This window comes from Brachypodium distachyon, chromosome 2, assembly GCF_000005505.3.
Source record: "Brachypodium distachyon strain Bd21 chromosome 2, Brachypodium_distachyon_v3.0, whole genome shotgun sequence".
In the NCBI taxonomy this organism is placed as follows: domain Eukaryota; kingdom Viridiplantae; phylum Streptophyta; class Magnoliopsida; order Poales; family Poaceae; genus Brachypodium; species Brachypodium distachyon.
Window position 1 is genome coordinate 43,712,113 of NC_016132.3, and position 23,499 is coordinate 43,735,611.

Consider the following 23,499-nt stretch of genomic DNA (forward strand, 5'->3'; position numbering starts at 1 on the left):
GAGCGCTTCATCCCTAAGCCCCTCCCCGAAGGAGAACTCAAGGAGGTACGCGTCTCCCAAGAAGACGCCACGCGCACGGTGAAGATTGGAGCCGACCTCCCGAGTAAACTCGAGGAAGAACTCGTCGACCTACTTCGCAAGAATTCCGATCTTTTCGCTTGGTTGCCTTCCGACATAGGAGGAGTCCCGCGCGACATCACGGAGCAACGCCTCGCCGTAAGGCCCGATAAAGCTCCCGTAAAGCAAAAGCTTTGGAAACTCTCCGCCGAGCGATGCGAGGTCATCAAGCAAGAAGTCGCCAAACTTTCCGACGCCGGACTAATCCGAGAAGTTTGGCACCCCGAATGGTTAGCCAATCCTGTCTTGGTGAAGAAGGCCAATGGCAAGTGGCGAATGTGTGTCGACTTTACCGACCTGAACAAGGCTTGCCCCAAGGACGACTACCCACTTCCTCGGATCGCCCAACTGGTCGACTCCACAGCGGGATGCGAGAGGTTGAGTTTCTTGGATGCCTATTCAGGATATCACCAAGTCCACATGGCCAAGAAAGACGAGGAAAAAACCAGCTTCATCACTCCCATCGGTACCTTCTGCAATCGCAGGATGCCTTTTGGTTTGAGGAACGCCGGCGCAACTTTCCAACGCCTCGTCAGCCTCATCCTCAAGGGACAATTGGGGAGGAACGCCGAAGTATACGTTAATGACGCCGTCATCAAAAATCAAATTGTAGAGACCCATCTCAAGGACCTGCAGGCAACCTTCGACAATCTCCGCAAGTACGGCGTGAAGCTCAACGGAAAAGTGCGCATTTGGAGTTCAGGAGGAAAACTCTTAGGCTTCCTTATCGCCCAGCGGGGGATCGAGGCCAACCCGGAAAAAATCTGGGCCATCCTGGTTATGGAACCTCCTCGCTCCGTCAAAGATGTGCAACACCTAGCGGGAAGAATGGCGGCCCTGGGACGATTCGTCGCCCGGTCGGCCGAAAAGGGTCTCCCTTTCTTCAAAACCCTGAAGAGCCTCGACAACTTTGAGTGGACAAAGGGCCTTCGAAGAGCTCAAGACCTATTTGTCGACCCCTCCGCTTCTCACGAGCCCAAAACAGGAGGAGCCTTTGCTCCTGTACCTCGCCGCGACGCCGGTCGCCGTAAACGCAGCACTCGTGAAGGAAGATGGGTCACAACGCCCGGTGTACTACGTGAGCGAAGCTTTGGGAGGAGCAAAGGGTCGATACACCCAGATCGAGAAGATCGCATACGCCCTCCTCATGGCCTCTCGAAAGCTCCGTCATTACTTCATGGGCCACACCATCATGGTGCCAACTACCTTCGCACTCAAGGAAGTCTTCGGCAACAAGGAGGCCACCGGAAGAATCGCCAAATGGGCAACAGAATTGGCGCCTTTCTCGTTGGAACTCACGGCAAGAACGGCCATAAAATCTCAAGTCCTGGCTGACTTCGTGGACGAGTGGCACGCCCCACTAGCTTCACCCGAAGAAATCACATCTAAGACCGAGCCCCTCGAACCAGGTTCGACGGCTCTAAGCGCCTCGACGGTGCGGGGGCTGGAGTTATACTCATCAGCCCCGAAGGCAAGATCTTGGAGTACGCCGCGCATCTTGACTTCAATGCCACCAACAATATGGCAAAATACAAGGCACTACTTCTCGGACTTCGACTGGCCAAGGCCATGGGAGTCCGACGCCTTCTCATCCAAGGAGACTCCCAACTGGTGATAAACCAAATGGACAAGTCATATCAATGCCTTGATGAAAGAAGGAAGAAATACATCGAAGAAGTTCACAAGATGGAACGGTATTTCCTGGGCATGGAGGCACGACACATTCCACGAGGAGAAAATCACCTGGCTGACAGGTTAGCCCGAACGGCCGGTTCCAAAGAACCGATGCCACCCGGTGCATTCTTCGAAGTAATTCGCGCCCCATCCATAAAGGAAGAAGTCGACGCCCTTAACGAAGCTTCAAAGACCAGCATGGTCATCGACGCTCCACCCTCTTGGATGACACCGATTATCCGCGCCTTAAAAGGCGAGGTGGACGAAGAAGCGGAAGGCCCAAGCGCCAAAACTCTGCTCGCAAAAGCCAAGATGTACGTCCTCCTCGACGGCATCCTATACAAGAAAGGAGCGGCTGCGTTGCTTAAGTGCATAACTCCTGACCGAGGAGCCGAGCTCCTCCTGAAAATCCATTCAAGGATATGCGGCCACCATCTTGCACCAAGGGCCACCGCGGCAAAAGCCTTACGTCAGGGATTCTATTGGCCCACCATGGTGCAAGACGCAATCACCATATTGCGGAAATGTGAAGCTTGCCAGAAAATGACTAAGTCAATCCATGCGCCCATGACTTCCCTGAAGAATATCCTGATTACATGGCCATTTGCACGCTGGCGAATGGACCTCCTCGGGTCTTTCCCCGCATGCACGCTGGCGAATGGCCGTTTAAATTTTTTTCTGGAAAAACCTCATATGCCGATAAGGTGTACCGCGAGAGCTAACCGTGGACAACGGCAAACAGTTCGACTGTGCGGAATTCATCAAATTCTGCGAATGCCTTGAGATCAAGCTGCACTTCGCATCCGTAGCTTACCCCAAGAACAACGACGCATGCGAAATGGCAAATGGACTAATCCTCCAAGGACTCCGCCGAAGGGTAGAGCACATGGTTGGCAAAGCAAGGGGAGCATGGGGAGATGAACTTCCTAGCGTGGTTTGGGGCATACGCACCTCCGTAAGCCGTTCCACGGGCCGAACACCATGCTCTTTGGTGTATGGAGCCGAAGCAGTTCTTCCCGCCGAGGTCGAGTTCCGCTCACCTCAGGTCGAAAGGCTCCAAGAAGCCACCCCAATTGGCTTCATCGAAAATGAAGAGCATTACAAGACGGCCGTCGATCTTGTGGAATAAGCTCGTGACAAAGCCCTCATGAGGCACGCTGTCTACGAGCAAAGTGCCGCACGCTTCTACAACACAAGGGTGCAGGAACGAGCCTTCTCCCAAAGAGATCTCGTATTGAAAAAGAATGTCGACCCAAAGCTCCAGCGCAAACTCGACCCTAAATGGGAAGGACCATACCGCATCGCCGCAGTATTGGGAAATGGTGCGCACCACCTCGAGAATATGAAAGGGCAAAATCTTGTCCATGCTTGGAACGGCGACAAGCTCCGGCGTTTCTACGCCTAAGGAGGACCTTCAAGGGCAATCCTTGCCGTTCCCAAAAGGAGATCATCAGTGCCCAACCGGCTTCTTCCGTACAAAACTTCGAGGGATCATCAAGGTCAACGAGGCCACGTCTACATAAGTCTTGTAAGTGCCCATCGGGCCATACCTTAAGACAAGGAAGTAAGGATAAATAAAGCAAGTCCTTGAGGAAAAATTAAAAGTGACACGAAACACTCACATGACTCATTGTCGTAAAAGAGCCGCTGCCCCTGTGCCGCTCACCGAGGAACGCGGAAAGGCCTCCGTTGGCCCGAGCATCCTCTAAAAATGTCCACGGACATAAGTCGCTAGTAGCGACTTGTTCCTTGGTGGATCCTAACGTGCCTCGAGGCCATCCACCAAGTAGAACCAAGTCCCCCGAGGGCCGGAAGCTCCTTAAAACGCATTTAAGGGGAACCGTAAATAAGCGAGTTATGCATGAGCTTATTTACCTCGGAGAACCATGCTACCCGTATACGAAACGTCGCGCGTGGGCCTGCATGATAGTAACCGGGTTAAGGATTCATAATAATCGCGGGAAAGCATAGCTTCCTGAAGTCCGAAGAGGAAAAATTACGCATGAAATTTCCCGAACGGCAGGTCAAAATGTCCGGATCACTACCGGCATATCGATAGCGACCCTCACAAGGGTACTAGGACCCATGGCTCATAAGCATGGCCTAAGGCACCGAAGCCAAGTCGTATCCCAACGGCAACAGCAATTGATGACACAAAAGTGTAATCATAGCGCACGATCGCGAGCTGTATAAACTGAGAAAATATAGTACTTCACAAGAAGGAAATATAGTACTCCGAGAAACACATGTTGAGCCAAGTTAATTTCTGATAATGTCGACTACATGGTGAAACATGAGAAATACATGCTGATTTAAGTTAACATTTCCGATAATGTTGACTACATAGTGAAGCATGAAACACAACAAAAAAGCTGCCTTACAACCTCTACGACTAAAAGCCTAAACATGCTGGCCATGAGGTTAAGTCAGGTGGAGATATGCAACATCGCATAAGTAAGCAGCAGAGGTACATCACCACCTCCGAGGGCAACGAGGCTCACGCCTCACCATCACCCTCATGAAGAGCGGGCTCAAGGCAACGCACGAAGCGTCGAGCCCTAGCGCGAAGAGAAGCACCCTAGTCCGCCAGAAACTTCTTCTCCCTGTGAGACATCTCACTCTCACGCCCGCTCATCCCGGCACCGCTGTCCAGGACTGCCGCGACCGCCGACAAAACAAGTCGAGCACCCGTACTCAGGAGGCACTTCTTCACGGTAGGCTCGATGAGCTCCACCTGGGAAGTAAGCACCCTGCTCGCCTCGTCCACCGTGCGACACGGAGGAAGGTCCGGCTGGGAAACGCTCCTCAAGCAAATCATCGTCGCCCGAACCTCGGTGGCCTGAGCAAGGAAAAGCGAAACCACCTCGGGACGACGATCCGAAGGAGGGCGAGCACGAGAAGCGAGCATCGGGCCGTCCCTCGCTGCAGCCAACTCCACCTTGAGGGAAGCAGCCTCCGCTCGAGCATGCTCCCTATCAAGGTTGGCCACCACCCAGTCCTCCTCAACTCGACGAGTCTTTGCGAGCTCGTCCGCCTGGCGCTCCTCAGCAAACCGAGCCCTGGTCTCCATGGCCGCGAGCTCCGCCGAAACGCGGGAAAGCTCGGCCTCCACGGCCTCGCGCCGCACCCTCTCCGAAGCCAACTCGCTCAAGGCAAGGGTAGACTTGGACATCTCCACGTCCAAAGCGGTAGAAAGCGCCCCCCCTAAGTCTTGAGGGCAGGAAAGCGCCCACGGCCTCGACCAAACCCCTCACCTACAAAGAAGAGGGAGTTAGCCCAAAAGAAAAACCGAAGGACCGAGGGAGACATGTCACGGACGCTTACCAGCTCCAGTGTCATGAGAGGGTCTCTCACCCCATCCTCGGTCGTCGGAAGCTCTCCGCCCCTCGCTTGAGTCGGGGGCTCACCCTCGGGAACCTCGGGAGCCGCGACCCTCGCACCTGAAAGCAAACTAAGGAAACCATGTCAGAATCTTCAAAGAAGATCGACACCGCCAAAGAAAAAGGCACTCACCCGAGGTAGGAGCATCCTCCTCAGGACGCTCGCCACCGATGGAGAACACCGGGTCGTCCACAGCGCTGGTTCCGGTCGACAACTCCACCACCGAGTAGCTCCGCAGGCGAAGCCCTGTCTCGCGAGTGAAAGCCTCAACTTCGTGGCTCGAAGGAGGAAGCACGTGCTCAAGTCCAATCTTCCCCTTCATGTGCAGGTCCAAGGTCACCCTCAAAGGGGACCTCGACTCACCCACGACGGGATCCGTCGAATCCGCCGGGGCGTAGTCGTAAGAAGGAGAAGTAGTCAGGGGAGCGTTCCTCTTGCATCCACTCGACGGACGAGGTACCTTGGGGACCGGTGCAACAGGCACCGCCAGGCCCAGCATCGTCGTCCCCGTCTTCACCTTCCCGCAGGTGTCCCGCAACTTGGACCCTACCGCCAGCATCGACGGTGTCGCCAAACGGGAGTAGCGATCGCCCACTCGAAGGAGGCACCCGAACTTCGGATCTTGTCGCATTGGCACCATCTTTCCGAAGCACTTCACGATGATGTTGTGTCATCCCCCGCCGCTGATCTTGGTCTCGTAGCCACGGTGCTCCGGCCCACCGTACGGACCTATCAGCTGCGCGGCCCACAACGCCGCCCTCTCCTTGGAAAACATCGCTGAAAAATGAACAAGCCAAAGTTGTTAAGTACCACCGCAAGGGAAAAACAACCAAGGCCCGAAAGGAAAACAGAAGTAGCACTCACGTGTCGTGACGGCATGCGGAGGACGGAAAGCCCGAGGAATCCCAAGCTCGGACCTCGGACGACTCCTCATCATAAAGCGCAGCGCCCCGCCATCACCATCTCCTCCATGAGGTCACGAAAGCTACTCTTGGCCGACACCTCCTTGATCTTAGTCACCTTCCAAAGGTCGGTCGACCGAAGCTCGCCTAGGTGAGGCACCTCCTTGAGGCCTCCAGCCCCCGAGTGTCGAGGAAGATCACCTGTGTGTCGAAGACGCGTCTTTGAAGCCCGAAGGAAAAACCACTGGGACTCCCACTTGTCGAACAACTTCACCGTGCTCCTCCCCGGCATGAGCAGAAAGTCGTCTCCAAAACCGGAGCGAAGCCTCAGGTTCACCGAACCAAAGGTGCTCAGGGTAAAGCCGTCGGGAGTAAGCAACTCCCTCACCTCCACGGTGAAGTAGAACAGTAGCAGCTTCATCGAAGGCTCCTCGTGAAACGCCGTCTCGCACGGCCAGCGAAACACGTTCAACTTCACTATCGCCGAAGGGTGGAGCTGGGCCAACTCAATGCCATACGTCTCCAAGAACTCCATCAGGAAGGGGTGGACGGGCACACACAAGCCGGCATGGAACCAAGCCGAACACACCACGATGCACCCTGGACGCCGCTTGTGGTCGAGCTTGAACTCCTCCCCGTCGGGCAAGATACCGCCCCCCTCCAGCTGGACAAGGTCCTCATGGCTCGTCAAAGACGGGAGAAGATAGTCGTGAGCCCAACCGCCCTCCATCGGAGCCATCGGGACCAACAGAGGATCCCCACGCGGACGAAAGGCGACCTTCTTCTTCCTCGACGGTCGGTTCGCCGCACGCTCCGCCGCGGACCCCTTGGGCGGCCCCCTCTCAGTCACAGGCTCAACGTTAGGACCCGCCATCTCGCCTACACGAACAAAGATTCGACAATGGTTAGAAGGGATACGGGAAAATTTAAAAGGGACTAGCAAAAAAAAGAGAAAGGGGGAGCCAAGCTCCCTGAGCCGCTCAGCCCGCGCGAGTGCAGGAAGGAGGCCAAGCCTCCCAGCCTTTGGCCGGCCCGAGTAAAAAAGACAAAAGAGGCCAAGCCTCACGGGCCGACGCCCTCGGCCAGCTCACGCGCACAAAAATAAAATAAAGGGGAGCCCCAGCTCCATAGGCCTCCGGCCCAATCGCTCCCCGACCCGCTCGCGCTCACTGTAAAAAAAAAAGGGAAGACAGAGCACGCTGCAGTCCATGCTCGCAGGGTGTTCGGCGCAATGCCACTGTGCCGCCCGCACCCTGCCACCGCGCCACGCGCGCCCGCGCCGTGCGCGTCCCCGCTGAGCACCTGTGCCGCGCACCATAAGCCGATGTGCCGTGTCCGTCCGGCCGTCGTGCTACGCGCACCTGCGCGCCCTAAACCGCGGTGCCGCACGCGTCCGGCCGCAGAGCCGCACATGCTGTGCCGCCGTGTCGCCAAGCCGCGCGCGCCCGCGCCGTACCCGCCGAGCCTTACTACCTCGCATGCACCAAGCGCACTCGCGCCGCCCCACGCCAACAAGGCACTGGCGCAAGCCCGTGCACGCGGCCTGGGGGCTCGAGGCTTGCTCCCGCGCCTCGCCGGCCCGCTCCACGCTCGCAACAGGCATCCCGACGCACCTGGACAACGCGCACAGCGCCGGACAACTCCGCACCCCGAGGGTGTTCGACGGAATGTCCAAGCAAGCCTGCAAAGCTCAAACTTGCCGAGGCCGACGTGGTGTTGCTCCTTCTCACCTCCGCACGAGCAGGGAAGGGTTGGCCGACGACAAGGGTCCCCCGGGAAAACTTGAAGGGAACGCCTACACCTCGCTCCAAGGGGCCTCGCGCGCGCGCCTCGTCCCCACGATACCTCGACGACGACGAGCCTCTGCAGCGGTTCCTTGGCCACCAAAACGATCGCCATGACAGCAAAGACGTGGCTAAAAGCCCCTACAAACACCAAGCCCCGGAGAAATCTCGGACGCCGCCAAACGAGGCTTCGGCGCCGGAGAAGTCGGACAAGGCCGGTGTGAAGCTCCACCACTGGCCCTTGGTTCCATTTTATAGGCCTCAGGGGGTCCTTGGCGTTCGGGCCAGCCAACCCAAGCTCGACACTTCACCGTCCTTTGTCACAGTGCATCAAGACAAGAAGGGAGAGAAATGGGCAAGGGAAACACCTCCTTTCCCCAAAAGGAGGCCGGCTTAGCCAAGGGAGGGTGCCCCCCCCCCTCGCGGGCCCGGCATCCCGACCAAGCCCGTGTCACCGCCGGTGACGAACGCCACCTGCGAAAGAGAAAGGGAGCACCGGTCCCTCCTCCTCCCGTACAGAGGAGGAAGACGACCAAGGACCGTTCGATCCAGGGTGTCCCCCCATCCTGGACCGTCCGATTTCACTTAAGTGAAATCTGAACCGGTATCGGGCCTAGCTGGGCCTTGGCCCAGCAGCGGCCCATGAAACCAGCCTGTGTAAAAAAAAGAAGAAAAGAAGAAAGGGAGGATGCCCGCTCATGCCGGCCCAAGTACTGGCCCAGCTCGCGCCGGAAGTGCGCGTGGCCGGCCCAACTAGCCCACGCGGCCGGCTGGGTTCGGGAAATTTGCGAATATGCCCAGGAATTTGGGGAAATTGCAGCCGAATCCTCGAAAAGTTTGGGGAGACCCTCGAGGTCCTTGATTTTTGCCAAATAGTCCTTCGGGACACCGATTTTCTCGCAGAGAGGCCCCTAGGGTCCCGATTTTTTGCTAAAATACCCCTCGAAATCCAATTTCTCCCAAAGAAGACCACCGAAGGCGTGGAATCTTCTCGAAAATGCCTCCAGGGCTCCTTTTTTGCAGGAAAGCCACCAAAGTATCATTTCCTCTCGCGAATAGAAGATCTCGGAAGTCTCGCATCGAAGGTTGACCCGAAGGCATTCTCAATGCCTCCTGTTCAAGGGGGCTACTGTTGTAGTAACATAAAACCCTTATATGGCCCGGGCCGTGAATCCTACGTGGCGGCGACCAAGTCAACATTCCACAAGCATAAGTCAAGACGTCCACGTGACGCAGTCAATCCTACATGGCAAAGGAAGACTAGTCAACAAGTCAATCCTTTCATGTCATGGTCAAAGGGTCAAATGAGTTAGGGTAGAGGCAAAAAAGGTGTGAGAAGGGTGCTCTTAGTCCATGGTTTTATTGTTGTCGAGAACGAAAGTCCACGCACGCGTCGCGAGGCTCGAGCAGGACCGAGCCGAACTCCAACGAACTCCTGTGAGTGAGACCGGACGGGGCAACCGGGTGAGCGCAACCCGACACCTTCTCTTCCCCTTCCTCCCAACCTTCCTCAGTCTTCTCTCCCCCCCTCCACCCCATCCCGAATTCCTCCTCTTCACACTCCATCTCGGCACATTTGGAACTCGGATCCGACCACTGCCTATCCCACCCGATCCAGCCCAATCAATCCCCCCACGCGATTCCTTTTTCCTTCGCAAAGCAAGGTCCTCGATTCGGCGGCAGGCGCCATGGCTACCGGCAGCGATCAGACGCAAGCGGAGGCCGAGGCCGATGCGGTGGAACTCGTGCTGTTCCAGGTCGCCGAGTGCTACGTGTATCTGGTACGTGCGCCCCTGTCCCTCTCTTATTCATTTCTTCTACAATCTAGCGATGGGAATTCATCGAGCACTTGCTGTGCATGGATGTGTCGCCGAAGACCTGATTTTTTGGGGTTTTTTTGTTGCGCAGATACCTCCCAGGAAGACAGCAGCCTCTTACAGGTACTGCTCTTCTTAGTTCATTGAAGAAACTGATAATGGACTGGTAGGAAGGATTTATTTGTAATTGTCAGGGTGAATAACAACAGTAGCCAAATCGACTACCAAAATCTGAATGAGCTAATGGTTGCCCTGTTTTGGTTTGATTCACCCGTACGATTGCAAATATGATTCATTCGTTTGCTTCATGATTGTTTGTTCTGTTATGATTGATGATTAGTATAAACTGAGATACACTTGTGGGGCGTTTTTTTGAGTAATGGGATGACTTAACCTTTTTTTGGTTTGACGAATGTACAGTACTAGTTCCATCACCTCCTCCTCATTCCTTATAATCTCAGCAGCAGCAGAGAAAAAAGAAACTACGGAGTAATAAAAGTAACCCTAGATTAACAATGCAGTAACCCATAATAGGATTAATCCATTTCCATTCCTCGAATCATGCATGCCTTTTGTGAACCATGGAAAATGTCCATTGACATTAGTGACATCCAGGGCTGATGAGTGGAATGTCAACAAATGGGCTTGGGAAGGGGGCCTTAAGGTTGTCAGCAAGGAAGAAGAATGCATTATTAAATTGGAAGACAAGAGCACTGGTATAGTAATTTCATTAGTGTTGTTTGGACATTGATTGTAGCGTTTACAATACTAATTCTTCAATTTCTTTCATTAATTTCAGGGGAGCTGTATGCCAGGGCCTTTCTTAGAGAAGGTGAACCACATCCAGTGGAAGCTGTAATTGATAGCAGCAGGTCGGTTCTTGTTGCTGCCATAGGGCAGTTATATTGTACAGTGAAATGTGTGCCTTTGTAGTTATATTCTGCATTACATACTGCACAGGGACTGTATAAGCAGAGTCTGAAATGATTCTTGTTGCTTCAATATTTGCTTGCAGATATTTTGTACTTCGCGTTGAAGAGAATATAGGTGATAAACTGTCTTTCTCTTGAGTTATAAGATCTTACATGTGCAGTAATGTTTTACTTGCTGTTGAGTTGGTGCCAGTTGGTCATAGTGATAGTTTCTGTTGAGCTGGTAACCACAGTATTTGATAAGTTGTATTGAGATGGTGAGCATATCATTTGATAAGTACTGAGAGATGGTGAACACAGATGTGGCTAGCACAATTTCTCACAATGGTTCATACATAGAAGCATGACAATTATTGCTATTGACTGTAGATGGGCGTCAGCGTCATGCTTTTATTGGTTTAGGCTTCCGGGAAAGAACTGAAGCATATGACTTCCAAGCTGCTCTACACGACCATATGAAGTATCCTTTTGTCCATCTCGAGACATATTGTGTAGCCTGTGATTTGGAAAGTCACATGAATATTTCCCATGCAATCGCTCAGTGACCAGGGACTGTGTATGTGGAATCCCATTTGATCAAATCTAATTTCTGTTTAGCATAATAGGTTCTTATTTTGAATCATCAACAGTTCCATTACGAGGTGGGTTTATTACACGAACCCAATCAGATCATCTAGCCATGCAGTCAGAACTATGAATGCACTTCAAGTTGGCTAGAATCAGTTCCACAAAGAATGGCACGCACGCGCTTCAAGATTTTACTTTGACCAATAATTAGACTAATGATTTGAGATTCATGTGTTACAAAAATTATATCATTGGATTCGTATTTTGAAAACCTTTCCAACGGTATAAAATTTGTAACAAATAATCTACATGCAATTGGTCTAATCGTCGGTCAAAGTTCGACCTCGAAAAGCGTGGGCGTCATTGTTTGTGAAAAGGAGGGAGTATTATACAGAATATGTCTGCATTTAGCCACAAGGAAGTTGCATTTTTCTTCTTTCATTTTTTCTTGTAAATGTAGCTGTTGTTGAGCAATAAATTGTTTATTTAATGAACCATTTCTTTCATGTTTTATTTTTCTCTTACATTATCAAAGATATCTAAACAAGAAGAAGACTGCTGAAGAGATGGTACAGCATTATGAGAATACATCATCAGTTGATTACAGCCTCAAAGAAGGGGAAACTTTGGTTCTTCAACTTAAGAATGTAAGTTCTCATCTATCTTATTTACTACGGCGTAGAAGAAATGAACTAGAGGTTGGTGATGGATTTTTTTAAATGGTCTCCAAGTTGCTCAAGCACTGATGTGTACATCGTTATATGCCAAAATATATATTGACACGGTTAGATAGATCATGGATTCAAATATCCAAACAAACTACCACACATATATAGGTAAATCTCAAATGTCACTTGTGGACTGTAGTGATTATAACGTATCAATCGTCTATATCATGTCAGCCAGGTTTAACATTGCAAATAAATTTGGTGCATCTTCAAGGTCTCTCTTTTGGAATTTGACAACAGTACATACCCTTGCATATTCAGCTACGTACCAGTTCGAACTGATCATGCTTCAGAAAAAAATCTGAACCTTACTACGCTGAATTGAAGAATATCTTCAGTGCCTGTAAGACTAACTGTGTAGATAAAAAATTGATCATAAATTTGTACACATACCTTTGACAACTACCTGACTTCTCTTAAATATTCTTCTTTATGTAATGTAACATCTCCCTAATGTTTTGGTTTGTTATGCAGAAAGAAACTGTCACCAAGACAAAATCAGCATTTTTCGAGCAAGGCCTGAACAAGCTCTCATTCAACGAAAAGGCAAACAACAAGGAGGCAACAGTCTCACTCAAACTTCCCCCACCTCCACCCTCACCCGTCTCTCCTACCGATTCTGGAGTTCCCTTTTCCCCTTTCAAAGCAGAATTTCCCTCCCAGGAACAACCAGCTGCTGGTACTGTCGGTAGTTCCCCTTCCAAAGCAGAACCTGCTCCTGAGGAGCAACCGGCTGCAGCAGAGAAGACCAAACAAGGAAGCGTGGATGATGACTTTGGGGACTTCCAGGCTGCTGGATGAATCATGTATCTTGTACATACAGCATGTTTATCACTCGGACCGCTTCTTTCATTTCTTTTCCGTTCCATCAGTTGTGACTTTTTCTGAGGCGCCTGTGTTGCTGTACAGAGAGCTATCACCTCATAATTCGTATAAATACAGGATACTGTACCTTTTCCTTTTGCAGAAGCATTCCGAAATTTTCTGTCCATGACTTGCTACCGAATCACGGAACTCCGGAAGCAATCTGACTTGAGCTGGACGGGAGCAACAGGAAACGGCCAATGCACTGCCTAAACCAGCGTTTCTGCAAGCTGGAGGAGCAGCAGCCATCCATCGGCTCTACAACCTGACGCTGCCCGGGTGGAGCTGCTTGTATGTGCCTTGTTCGGCCCTGGGTTCTTGGCTTGTGCTGCTCAGCGCGGTCGTTGGCCACTTGGCCCCCTGGCCGGGGCGCTCGTCTTGGCTGCCTTGTTCGGGTTCTGCCTCGCCCTGCGCGCGCCTTACGACAGGCTAATGCAGCATCAGCAAGTTGGTCGGAACAATAGATTTTGTTATACATAGGAGTACCGAGAACAACACTGCTGGCCAGAAAAAAACAGAGAGTATTTCGCGTAGGCATCTTTAATATTACAAGTGCGTGACGAGTCAGAGAATTAAGGAGAGTTGCTGACCTGATTACGGATTACAGGTGGGTGCTAGTATTTGTTGACAAAAGCCTACGCCATTCAAGAATGTAAGTCTAACATCAGTCTCATGAATCACTATACATCGAGATGATATCTACACTAGTCTGGAATCGTGTGATACATCAGATTTCGGCCAACTCATCGTCATCAAGTTCATCTACCCACTCGACCTGGGAATAATCCGCCAGCTTCATCAAGTTGGTCAGGCCAGTAAGGTCTTCCAGATAGGTTGGTTCGTTGATCACCTGCATCACAAAATCCAATCCTCTACTCCGGTATTCAGACAGTACCTGCCGATTTTTTTATTTTTTTCGCATGAGATCCCATGAATGAACAATACATGAATCAGCACAAGCTTCCAAAATATACGGTTCGAACCATGCAAACTATAAATATTTACTTACCGCATTGGAACATGCAGTACAATTACTCGAGGAATAGCCCAAGAGGGTTAATAGGTTGTATTGTGACAGTGATCCTCGTATCTGGTGTGGCAGTAGACCAAGTGGACGCTCGGTGTTCATGCCAGCGATATCTCCTGGAGCATGTATCCTACAGAAGGTGGTAAATCAACTATCAGAGATGTATCACCTTACATAGAAATGATAATACAAGAGTTCAAGCTGTTCCAGACTTCTATTTCGAGGTGTATGGTTGCTTACCCATCTTGATGATTTAACATTCTTGTGAAGAGGTCTGCAGCGTGACCAGATGCAATGGATGCTAGTCCAGGTCGTGTTACCGTACATTGTTGATCCAGTGTTCGATTGGAGACTGACTGCATTAGGAAATCAAGAAAAAAAAATGTTATCTAATTGTTGTAGGAGTGTAATATGTTGAGCAAATGAGTATAGTTCTCAAAATTTTAGAAAACATTACATCAACAGGAGCAATAACATCGTTGCAGAAATAACACCCCAGTCTTTGACGGCCAAGAACATCTCTTGCAGACAGCTTATCTGTGGCAGCAACCACATTTGAACCTTCAGAATTTGTTCCTGGACCAGCTCCATGTCGCATGGCAAGGTAGCTATCATATCCTAGGGCTGCAGTAATAGCAATCTGCAATACAATGAGAGGCATTAGCATAGAGAAATTTACAATGTGTACTTTATTCAAGAACATAGACAATATTTACCTTGTTTTCATTCGCACAGAGAAGTGTTGGAAGCCACCTACTTTCTCTTGTGTCGGTCAACAAAAAGACAGCATCATGTGTAGCTACTAGCTCCTGGAGGCGTTTGCAATCTTCAAGAACACCATCAGCTTCACTAGAAGATACGGGATGCCCTGGCATAGGTATTTCCATTTCAACTCCTTTAGCCTCCTACAAGGCAGAAATTGTTACAAGTTACAACAAAAATAACACAACTAGAGTTTTGAGGGAAAGGGAGTGAATACTCACCACTGACGGACATCTCTCTTCTAGATGCTTAAGTATTGCTGTTGCTTTTGGGATGTCGCGGTCATCAGATGTGTAAAGTGATTGTCTTGCCAAATTTGACACAACAACACGACCACTGTCAACCACTGTTAGCTTCCGAACACCATAGTCCTGAAAAGTTGATATCCACCATGATTAAGAATGCTCTGTGAGTATATGCAGTTCGACATAAAAGTAGCATCAACCATAACACTAACCATAAGAATACGAGCAACATCACACCCCAGAGTTCCAGCCCCTAAAAGCAGACATCGGACACTAGACAACTTTCCTGGCTTTACAGGGTAGCTGGGAAAGCTGGCTGGCAATTTCAAATCCGACTTTACTAAATTAGAAATTCCTGTAAGGTCTTTTAAATATGATGGATGGTTGATGACTTGCACAATAAAGTCCAATCCTCCTCTTCTATATTCAGACAATACCTGGAATATTCAGCAAAGAAAAAAAAATCATAATCAATAAAACTCTTACTATGTAGTGTCACATGCGCTACAATTTGAAACATCAGAATCAATACAACTATTTTGATGTAGCACCATATGTGCAATAACAGTTCACTTACAGCATTAGAACATGCAGTACAACTGCTTGAGGAATTGCCTATCACAGTTGATAAAACACACTTTGGAAGCGATCCTAGCATTTGATGTGGCAAAAGACCAAGCTGATGCTCAGTGTCCATACCAGCAATATCTCCTGGAGCATGTATCCTGCAAGAGGTATGATACTATTCTTACAAAACGATCATGTACTTGGACTGGTTAATCTACTATTCTTCACTAAATCAATGTTACACAAACAGATACAACCCTTCCGGCCTTCCAGGTATCCAGTAGCTTACCCATCTTGATGATGTAATATCCGAGCAAAGAGCTCCACTGCCTTGCCAGATGCAATCGAGGTCAGTCCAGGCAGTGTGGTTGTACATTGGGGATGCAGTATTCCACTAGAGACAGACTGCAAGGAAATAATATTAAGCAGAGATGAAATTTCGGAACGAGCGCAAAACTGTATGCATGAAATGAAAATTAGAAGAAAGCCAGAGATGTAAGTCTTTAGCTGGTATACATTGACAATGGAAGCAGTATCACTGCAGAAACAACAGCCCAATCTTTCACGACCAAGAGCATCTTCCATGCACAAATTCTGTATATGAGAAATCATGTTATCCATTGCTCCACTTCTTGTTCCTGGACCAGCACCATGTCGCATGACAAGGTAACTGTCATATCCTAATGCCGCAGTGATGGCGATCTGCAGTGGAGACACAAGACTTTTAGTTCCCAAGGGCAGACTATGTGCATGAAAAAATGGGGAAACATACTTTTCTAACTGTCCAACTATATTAATTCTCCGCTCAAGCCATTAATTAATTAGTAAAAGTCCTGGCCTTTATAAGCTGACAAATATCACAAAGTTCTTCAGAAGATCAATAATGTGACTCAGACTTACCTTGTTTTCGTTTGCACACAGAAGAGTAGGAAGCCATCTGCTCTCCCATGTGTCAGTCAACAAGAAGACCACATCACTGGAAGCTACTAATGTCTGAAGACGCTTGCAATCATCAAGCACACTTGCTATTTTATTGGAAGAAATAGGATTTCCAGGCATTGGTATTTCCATCTGAATGCCTTCAACTTCCTAAATGACAGCAATTGTTGTCAACAAGAGGATCTATTTAAAACATAAAGTTCAAGGAAAAGGTAGCCAAGACTTACGACTGCAGGACATCTCTCTTTTAGACGTGGAACTATTGCTGCCGCTCTTGGGACACCACAATCCTTATCTATGTAGAGTGATTGTTTGACTAGATCAGGCATGGCAACACAACCTCCATCAACCACTGCTAGTTTCCTTACACCCCAGGTCTGAAAATGTTGTTCCACCATAAACAAGAAAGTGCAAAAGATATATGCAAGTTTATATAGCATTACAGTTTGTCACAGGGGATATGTAGGTGTATATATTAGTACAGTTTGTTACAAGGGAACATGAATCTACCAGTGGTGCACATCACTAACCATGAGTAAGCGAGCAACTTCACATCCAAGAGTTCCAGCACCTAACAGAAGACATCGGACACGAGATAACTTATCTAAATCCACAGGGAAGTGGCGCCATCCCATAAGCTTCAAGTGCATTAGCTGTTTTTCTTCGTCCTGACTGCATATGATAAACAATCAAATAAGTTATATTAATTTCTGATTATGTGCAGAGCAGTATAAATAATCATCATCTACCTTGCTGGATTCATTGACTCAAGATTGATTTCTTTCAATTTCTTTTCTTTCCTTTCATCCCCAGGTTTTTCTCCTTCCCATCCAATAGCTTCAGGCACATAATCAGGGTCATCCCAACCTGTAATCACAATCGATGTTTAAAAGGATACAAATGAATACTACTAGTGAATGTGCTGGGTAGAAGTATTTATAAAAATAGATTATATACCATTAGGAGCTGAAAATAACGATTCACCAATAAGGGACTTCTGTAGATCAAGGCCTCCACGTTTTTCTCGGTAGCAGAAGAACCGAACTTTCTCAATCTTCCAACGTAGGTTCAGGAATGTAATGTAGTTTCTAAGAGCCCATCCAGGGTAATCTTGATGGCAGCCATGATCATAAAATCCAAATAGGAGCTGCAGTAGCAAACAAAAGCATTTACAAAAGAAAAAAACATATGCATGAGGAGTACAAAGTACAAGATCTCTTAAACCACACATCAAATATGAGGTCACAGAATATTGCAATGATCAAATGAATGACACCAACAGACCTTTTGATTACTGTCCTGGCAATCTTTCAAGTCCTTAAGCTGTCTTATAGTAGCAGAAGAATTCGAGGATATATCGACCAAAAAGAATGGAAGAACTGCAGAGATTTTGATCCATTGCAACAAAAATATAGCAAATCAGGCAAACATAGCCAATTAACAACAAGCTGTAGAACAGTTGCAATACAAGTTTGAGATGATTATCATTTATCAAACCTGTTGTTTCATTTGAACTACGCCACTCTTTCAATGATTTAGACAATGATGTTGCCTGCAGGAGCAATTGATAACCCTCAGTAATAATCATAAAATGATCAATGAGTAAAAAAACTAATATTATGGAATATTAGGTGCACAAAATCATGACCTCCTCTTGGCTGAGCACCTGCGAGGCACTGTGCAGGCTGAGCAAAGTCATTCTAGAGTTGAAAACAATTGAGGGGAATGCAACATTGTAATATATCTTCCAGTTCTTCAGGTCCGCAAATGATATTACAAGGAACCTCAGTAGCAGAGAAGGGTCGCCTTCTATTTTACCGGACATAATGTCATGCAAGATCTGGCTCCACAGACAATACACCATGAAATTAAGAAATAACTCGAAAAGGGTAAAGCTTAGCTAATGTCATGTCAAACATGTACCTTCTTTGCTTCTTCTCTCAGTAGATGTGCCATATCTAGGTTTTGGAACCCCCGCATGTTATTAGTGTTTATGAGGGTCCCCATGACTGGACAATTGTTCCTAGAACCAAAGGAGTTGACAGATGACGGCACTAACGATTCTGGGCATAGCCTGAAGAGACCCGAAACTTTTGCATGTGTGCATGGAGTATAATAACCTAGCAAAATATCAAACTTGTTTAGGCTATTCAGAAATAGCTAACTGAAACAACAGAAATACTAGGGACATCACAATACACAGGGACGACTAAATTAGAAGAAAAACAATTTCACACAGTTTTTAGGAAATCCAGAGTTGTGGGTAGCTACAGCAGAGTGCAGAAACAGAAAGAGTCATCAGCAGCTAAACCAAAAATATCCTGCTAGACAATTGATCTTAGCACAGGCGAACACTAAAGCCTTAATCGAAACCAATTGGACCAAATATTACTAGCAAGTCGCGTACAAGCAAAACTTACAGCCTAGGCAAAATCTAAGGAACATTGCGTCCATAGACCGCCATCTATTTAGTAAGATCTCAAAATCCAGAAGCAGCCACAGCTAAGGCCGTCGTTCGATCCTAGTAACTAGGGAAGGAAGGTGATCCCGGTCTGGGGTTCCATGGAAGCCTGCGAGCGGCCACGCTGCTGACGCATGAACTCTACAACCTTTCCCCCGCTAAATCGCAGCTTTGAAGGAGAATTCGGAGAGGACGGGGCGAGAAAGTGTGAGAGGATCCAGACCGGTGATGGGGATGGGGGAGTCGTCGGTGCCGAGGACGTCGAGCTTGAGGCGGCGGAGGGCGTCCCCGAACCCCACCTCGACGCAGCTCGTGATCGCCTCCACCTTCAGCGGCCGCGGCCGCCCCTCCGCCTTCGCCGCCATATCCTCTGGTGTTTTCGCCGGCGGCACGGCGAGCGGTAAGGCCGGTTTTGCTGCTGTAGCTGTTGTTTTTCTTTTTCCTTTTCTTTTTGAGAAGAGTAGATGCCTTTTCACTTTTGTTTTTCTTTGGATAACCCTCTTATCGGAGGAGCGTTTGCTTTGGCGTACGAACAACTGTATTACGTTTCGTGAAGGAACATAGAAGACTCAAGAAGAGTACTCCCCCAAGAATAACGCGGAGACGGTAGCATATCCCCGCTGGCCACTCATTTTGCACATCTGAAATTCATTTAATGTGTATGTATCTATATCTATACCAATTTATTAAATTAGAGTTGGTGGTGATGGTACAGTCGTCAGCGTAGGTTAATTTCGTTAAAATTACAACTAATATGACACTGCTTCTTTTTTCTTCTTCCAGTTTTTTCACGATTCCTCCTACTCCGTCTTACTACCGATGCCACCACACCCGCATACCGATCTCAACGGCGTCATGAGTTGCGTACATAGAAAATAAAAATAAATAGTTTGTGATTTTGTTGACCCGTAGCAACGCGCGGACACACCTCCTAGTTATTATTAAATAGAGGTGATCAGAAGATGTGACCGCTGACACATTTCCTCTTTGTTTCTCTCTTTTGTGTTTTTCTTTTTTTCATTCCATCTCTGACTTTGTATGTGATAGGCTGACACCTTTTTGCATGCGAAGTTTTACCACATTTTTCTTCCCAATTTTATAACGGCTCATTTGTGAGTACATTCTAATACATGATAAGTACTTTATAAATTTGTAGTATGTGACAAATTATGACGAGTACATGAAAGTACGTGGCAGAGAGAGAGGAGGGATTGTGCGTGGGTGGGAGAGACATAGTGCTGCTGCAGAGAGAGGAGGAGGAAATAAAGTTGCTGTTGCCTAATCACCGTGAGGGAAAGATTAAGAAAAATAGTGGGACAGGTGGTTGGTTAGCATAGAATGTGAGTTACCGGGACGTTTGGTCTCCAAGAACCCATCTTCAGATAGGACCCGACGTTTCACATGTTGCCTCTTCAAGTCCAACCCAGTTCTAGACAGATTTGCGTGACGTGCTTCCTTCTTTTAATGAAGTGCTCTGTCCAATTGCTTCGTGTCAACCGTCTACCATCCGTGTGTTAACCATCTACCATCCGCATGTCAACCATCTACTCCGTAGTATTGTAATGGGAATAAGACATGGGCCCAACTACCAAACAAAGGGGTAATTTTTAGCTGTGAGTTTATAGGAATTTTCTCTCCTTTGAATTTACATGGGAAATATTCACATAACTCGAAACAACTTAAAAAAGTATTGTAACAAAATGCTACGGAGTACAATACTAGTTTTTCTACAGCAGGTACAATACAAGTAAAGAAAGAAAGAAATTAAGAAAAAAGAAAGAAAGGAAAATGTGCCTCACATGGCTCGGACCAGCAAAGTCTCGCTCCACGCAATCGACCCAACGCATGATCTTCTTGTTTTTTTAGATCCCCGAGCACATCAGTCATCAGATGAATGAGCACACGGGAATACATTTTTTTAGGGGTCACACGGAGTACATATGTAGCCGTTTGTCCGTGATTATAATTGGGCCGGCCCAACACGAATCAGCACACGGGCCCGACGCAGCGCGCCCCCACCCGTCCAAGTTCCCTTTCACACTCACTTGTTTTCTAAAAAAAAAAACTCACATGCATGTTTTCGAATGAGCGCTCCTGTTCTCACTAAGCGCGCATTCTACCAAAGAACACGACACCTCAGTACCCAACTCCCTTTCACACTCACCGCCAGAAAACCCCCCTATATATTCTCTTCGCTCCGCCGCCGTCGACAGCCTCCCCTACCGCAAAGATGCCGATGAAGTCGTCGGTCGCCGAGACCCCCCGCCGTCTGGCCCGCCTCGTGCTCAACGACGATGACGATGAAAGCGGCTGCGCGCGGGAGGCAAGTCCGTTGGGAGGGAGCCGTCTCTTCGGGGCGGAGATCTCCGGTGGTTTGGTCCCAAAGGCAAAGCCGCTGCCTTCGTCCTCTCCGCAGCCGGTCACCTTGCTGCGAAACGGCGAGCAGCCCGAGATTATCTCCGTGGACGTCGACGACGACGAAGAAGAGGAGCCGGAGGATAAGGATGGCCGGGAGGAGGAGGAGCAACAGGAAGACGAATGGGAGGAAGAAGAAGAGGAACAGGAAGCGGAGCTGGAGGATGACCAGGAGGAGGAGCAAGAGGAAGAGGAAGAGGAATGGGACTTATGGGAGGAAGAAGAAGCGGAGCTGGAGGATACGTTGTCCCTGCGCAATTAGAACGGAGTGTCCCTGATACGTTGCCCTTGATATTCTCGTTCGGGGACGAGGACCAGGTGGTGGAGGAGAAGACGGAGCAGAGCAAGTTTGAGGACCTTCTGTGGGCAGATTTTCCTTTCGGAAAAAATGTCTAGTACTCCAGTTTTAAACCTGTGTAGATGATGCAGCCATGCATGCAGGATCTGCAAACTTGCAATCCACCAAACTATTTTATGTTAATTTTCAACAGTACTGTATTGTAATGTTAATTGGTTTCGTCCATGGTGCCCATTATATATGTTTTGTTTTTGTTAACAATTGGGGGTGTAAGTTGATGGCCTGGTTTTCAAATATACATTTGTTTCTTTTCCCTACCGGCTTAATTACACTATAGCAAGGGCCAGTCCTTTTCGGCTTTCTGAACTGGCTTTTCTGAGAATATGTTCTCTCCTATCGTTTTGGAGCCGCTGTCACCTAAATTCGATTAGGCTAACAAACTAGTTGGCCTAAATTATTTTGGAAGTCTAGCTAAATTTGTGACGCGGCTTCTCCACTAGAAGCCGGTCCAAGAAACCAAAAAAAACGCATCCCAAATACATTTGTTTCATTTTTAAGAAATAGGTGCAGATATGCTTCATTCCAGAAATTTTATATTCTTTGGCATCATTGATAATTTTATGACGGAATAGAGCAGCATAATTCGTCTAAGCTATTCGCTTTACAGGAATTAACCTGGCAAATTAAAGGTTGGAGGCGTGGATGGATAACCGTGAGGATTCCGCTTCTTGAAGAAGCCTGGCTAGCTTGTTGGTTCTCCGAGGTCCGAGCCTACAGAATAGATCAGGAGATGACTGTGCACACATACAAATCTGACCGCACAAGGAACAAAGGAGAAGATCAAATATATGACAGACAAGGTAAGAAGGATCACATGTCCAAATGGCTGTTTTGAAATAAACCGCAGCCCTACATGGTGCAACTGATATTCGATGATACTACTCCCTCCGTTCCATAATTTTATCGAAATATCACATATATCTAGACACTTTTTAAGAATAGATACATCCATTTTTTGATAAATTTGAGACAAGAATTATGAAACAGAGGGAGTATATTGGAAGCATTGACCTCACACACAAGAGCTCAAAGACATGTTTTTATGATCAATACATGAAGAGCTCAAAAGCAACGTTCCACGTTTCATCCATATATCTGTAGTATATAGTTGATTTAGATTACTAATTATGAATTCCTTGTCATGCTAAGTTGACTTAGCGCTCCTTTGATTCAAAGGATTTCCGTAGGAAACCTAGAGGGTTGAAATTCTTAGAATTTTTTCCAAAGTTGGTCGTTTGATTCATAGGATTGAATCTTATATAGCAATTTATTTTTTCAAAACATTCATTTGTACTACATTTCATAGGAAACTTTCCATCCACTTCAACCTCTTGGAAAGAATCCTTTGTTTTTTCTATGGTGCAACCAAACAAAATTTTGGTGATAACAAAATCCTGTAGGAACCAATTTGTGAGCATGACATTGCAATACTTCATTTTTTCTATTCCTGCGTATTTATTCAATCCTGCGAATCAAGAGGCTACATGTATCGCTTGCTTGGCCGCCAGGTACGTGCAGTAGTTCTACCTTTTTAAATCCCGTCCATATATACCTGAAGAGATCTACGACGCCTCTACAGAACATGCCCCTTGTCTCGTGGCTTGTGCTTCAACTGTTTCATGCATCAGATTAGCACACTGACCAAAGTGCAGGAACGGGTGTATCATCCATTAAAGAAGAAGACTGCAGAGGTTTAGTACAACCCTAAACGAGCAAATAAAAACGACAAGAACTAACCCACACCGGTGCGCTCCACACCTACGCTATCCGGGCCCGGGAAGAAACTAAATCTATCAAACAAGAGCCCCGCACTCTTCCAGGCAACCCCTTCCACTTGAATCGCTCTCGATCAGGATCTTATCAACGCCTGGAGTGTCCCCATTGAACACTATCGCATTTCGGTGTTTCCAAATCATCCAAAAGACCAAAGTCGCTGCGGTGGCAAGGTTTTTCCTTGAT

General features: G+C 48.0%; 2 protein-coding genes across 2 annotated transcripts; one reads left to right on the top strand and one right to left on the bottom strand.

The window, feature by feature from the left end:
• The first annotated feature begins 9,265 nt into the window (after positions 1-9,265).
• Positions 9,266-12,887, top strand: LOC100825921 (uncharacterized protein At1g03900). The gene is made up of 8 exons (XM_003569306.4): positions 9,266-9,639; positions 9,767-9,798; positions 10,291-10,391; positions 10,475-10,547; positions 10,691-10,722; positions 10,977-11,067; positions 11,710-11,821; positions 12,377-12,887. The coding sequence occupies exons 1-8, from the start codon at positions 9,547-9,549 to the stop codon at positions 12,701-12,703; spliced, it is 861 nt and encodes a 286-aa protein (XP_003569354.1). The 5' UTR covers positions 9,266-9,546; the 3' UTR covers positions 12,704-12,887.
• A 380-nt stretch (positions 12,888-13,267) lies between these two features.
• Positions 13,268-19,237, bottom strand: LOC100826547 (ubiquitin-like modifier-activating enzyme atg7). The gene is made up of 20 exons (XM_003569308.4): positions 18,991-19,237; positions 18,230-18,426; positions 17,955-18,146; positions 17,804-17,858; positions 17,591-17,685; positions 17,264-17,453; positions 17,056-17,173; positions 16,837-16,978; positions 16,534-16,683; positions 16,268-16,456; positions 15,884-16,069; positions 15,657-15,772; positions 15,378-15,525; positions 15,013-15,237; positions 14,777-14,926; positions 14,510-14,698; positions 14,251-14,433; positions 14,034-14,149; positions 13,776-13,923; positions 13,268-13,661 (listed from the first exon to the last, which is right to left on the bottom strand). Exons 1-20 carry the CDS (start codon positions 19,130-19,132, stop codon positions 13,494-13,496), a joined length of 3,099 nt encoding a protein of 1,032 aa, XP_003569356.1. The 5' UTR covers positions 19,133-19,237; the 3' UTR covers positions 13,268-13,493.
• Positions 19,238-23,499: the final 4,262 nt, after the last annotated feature.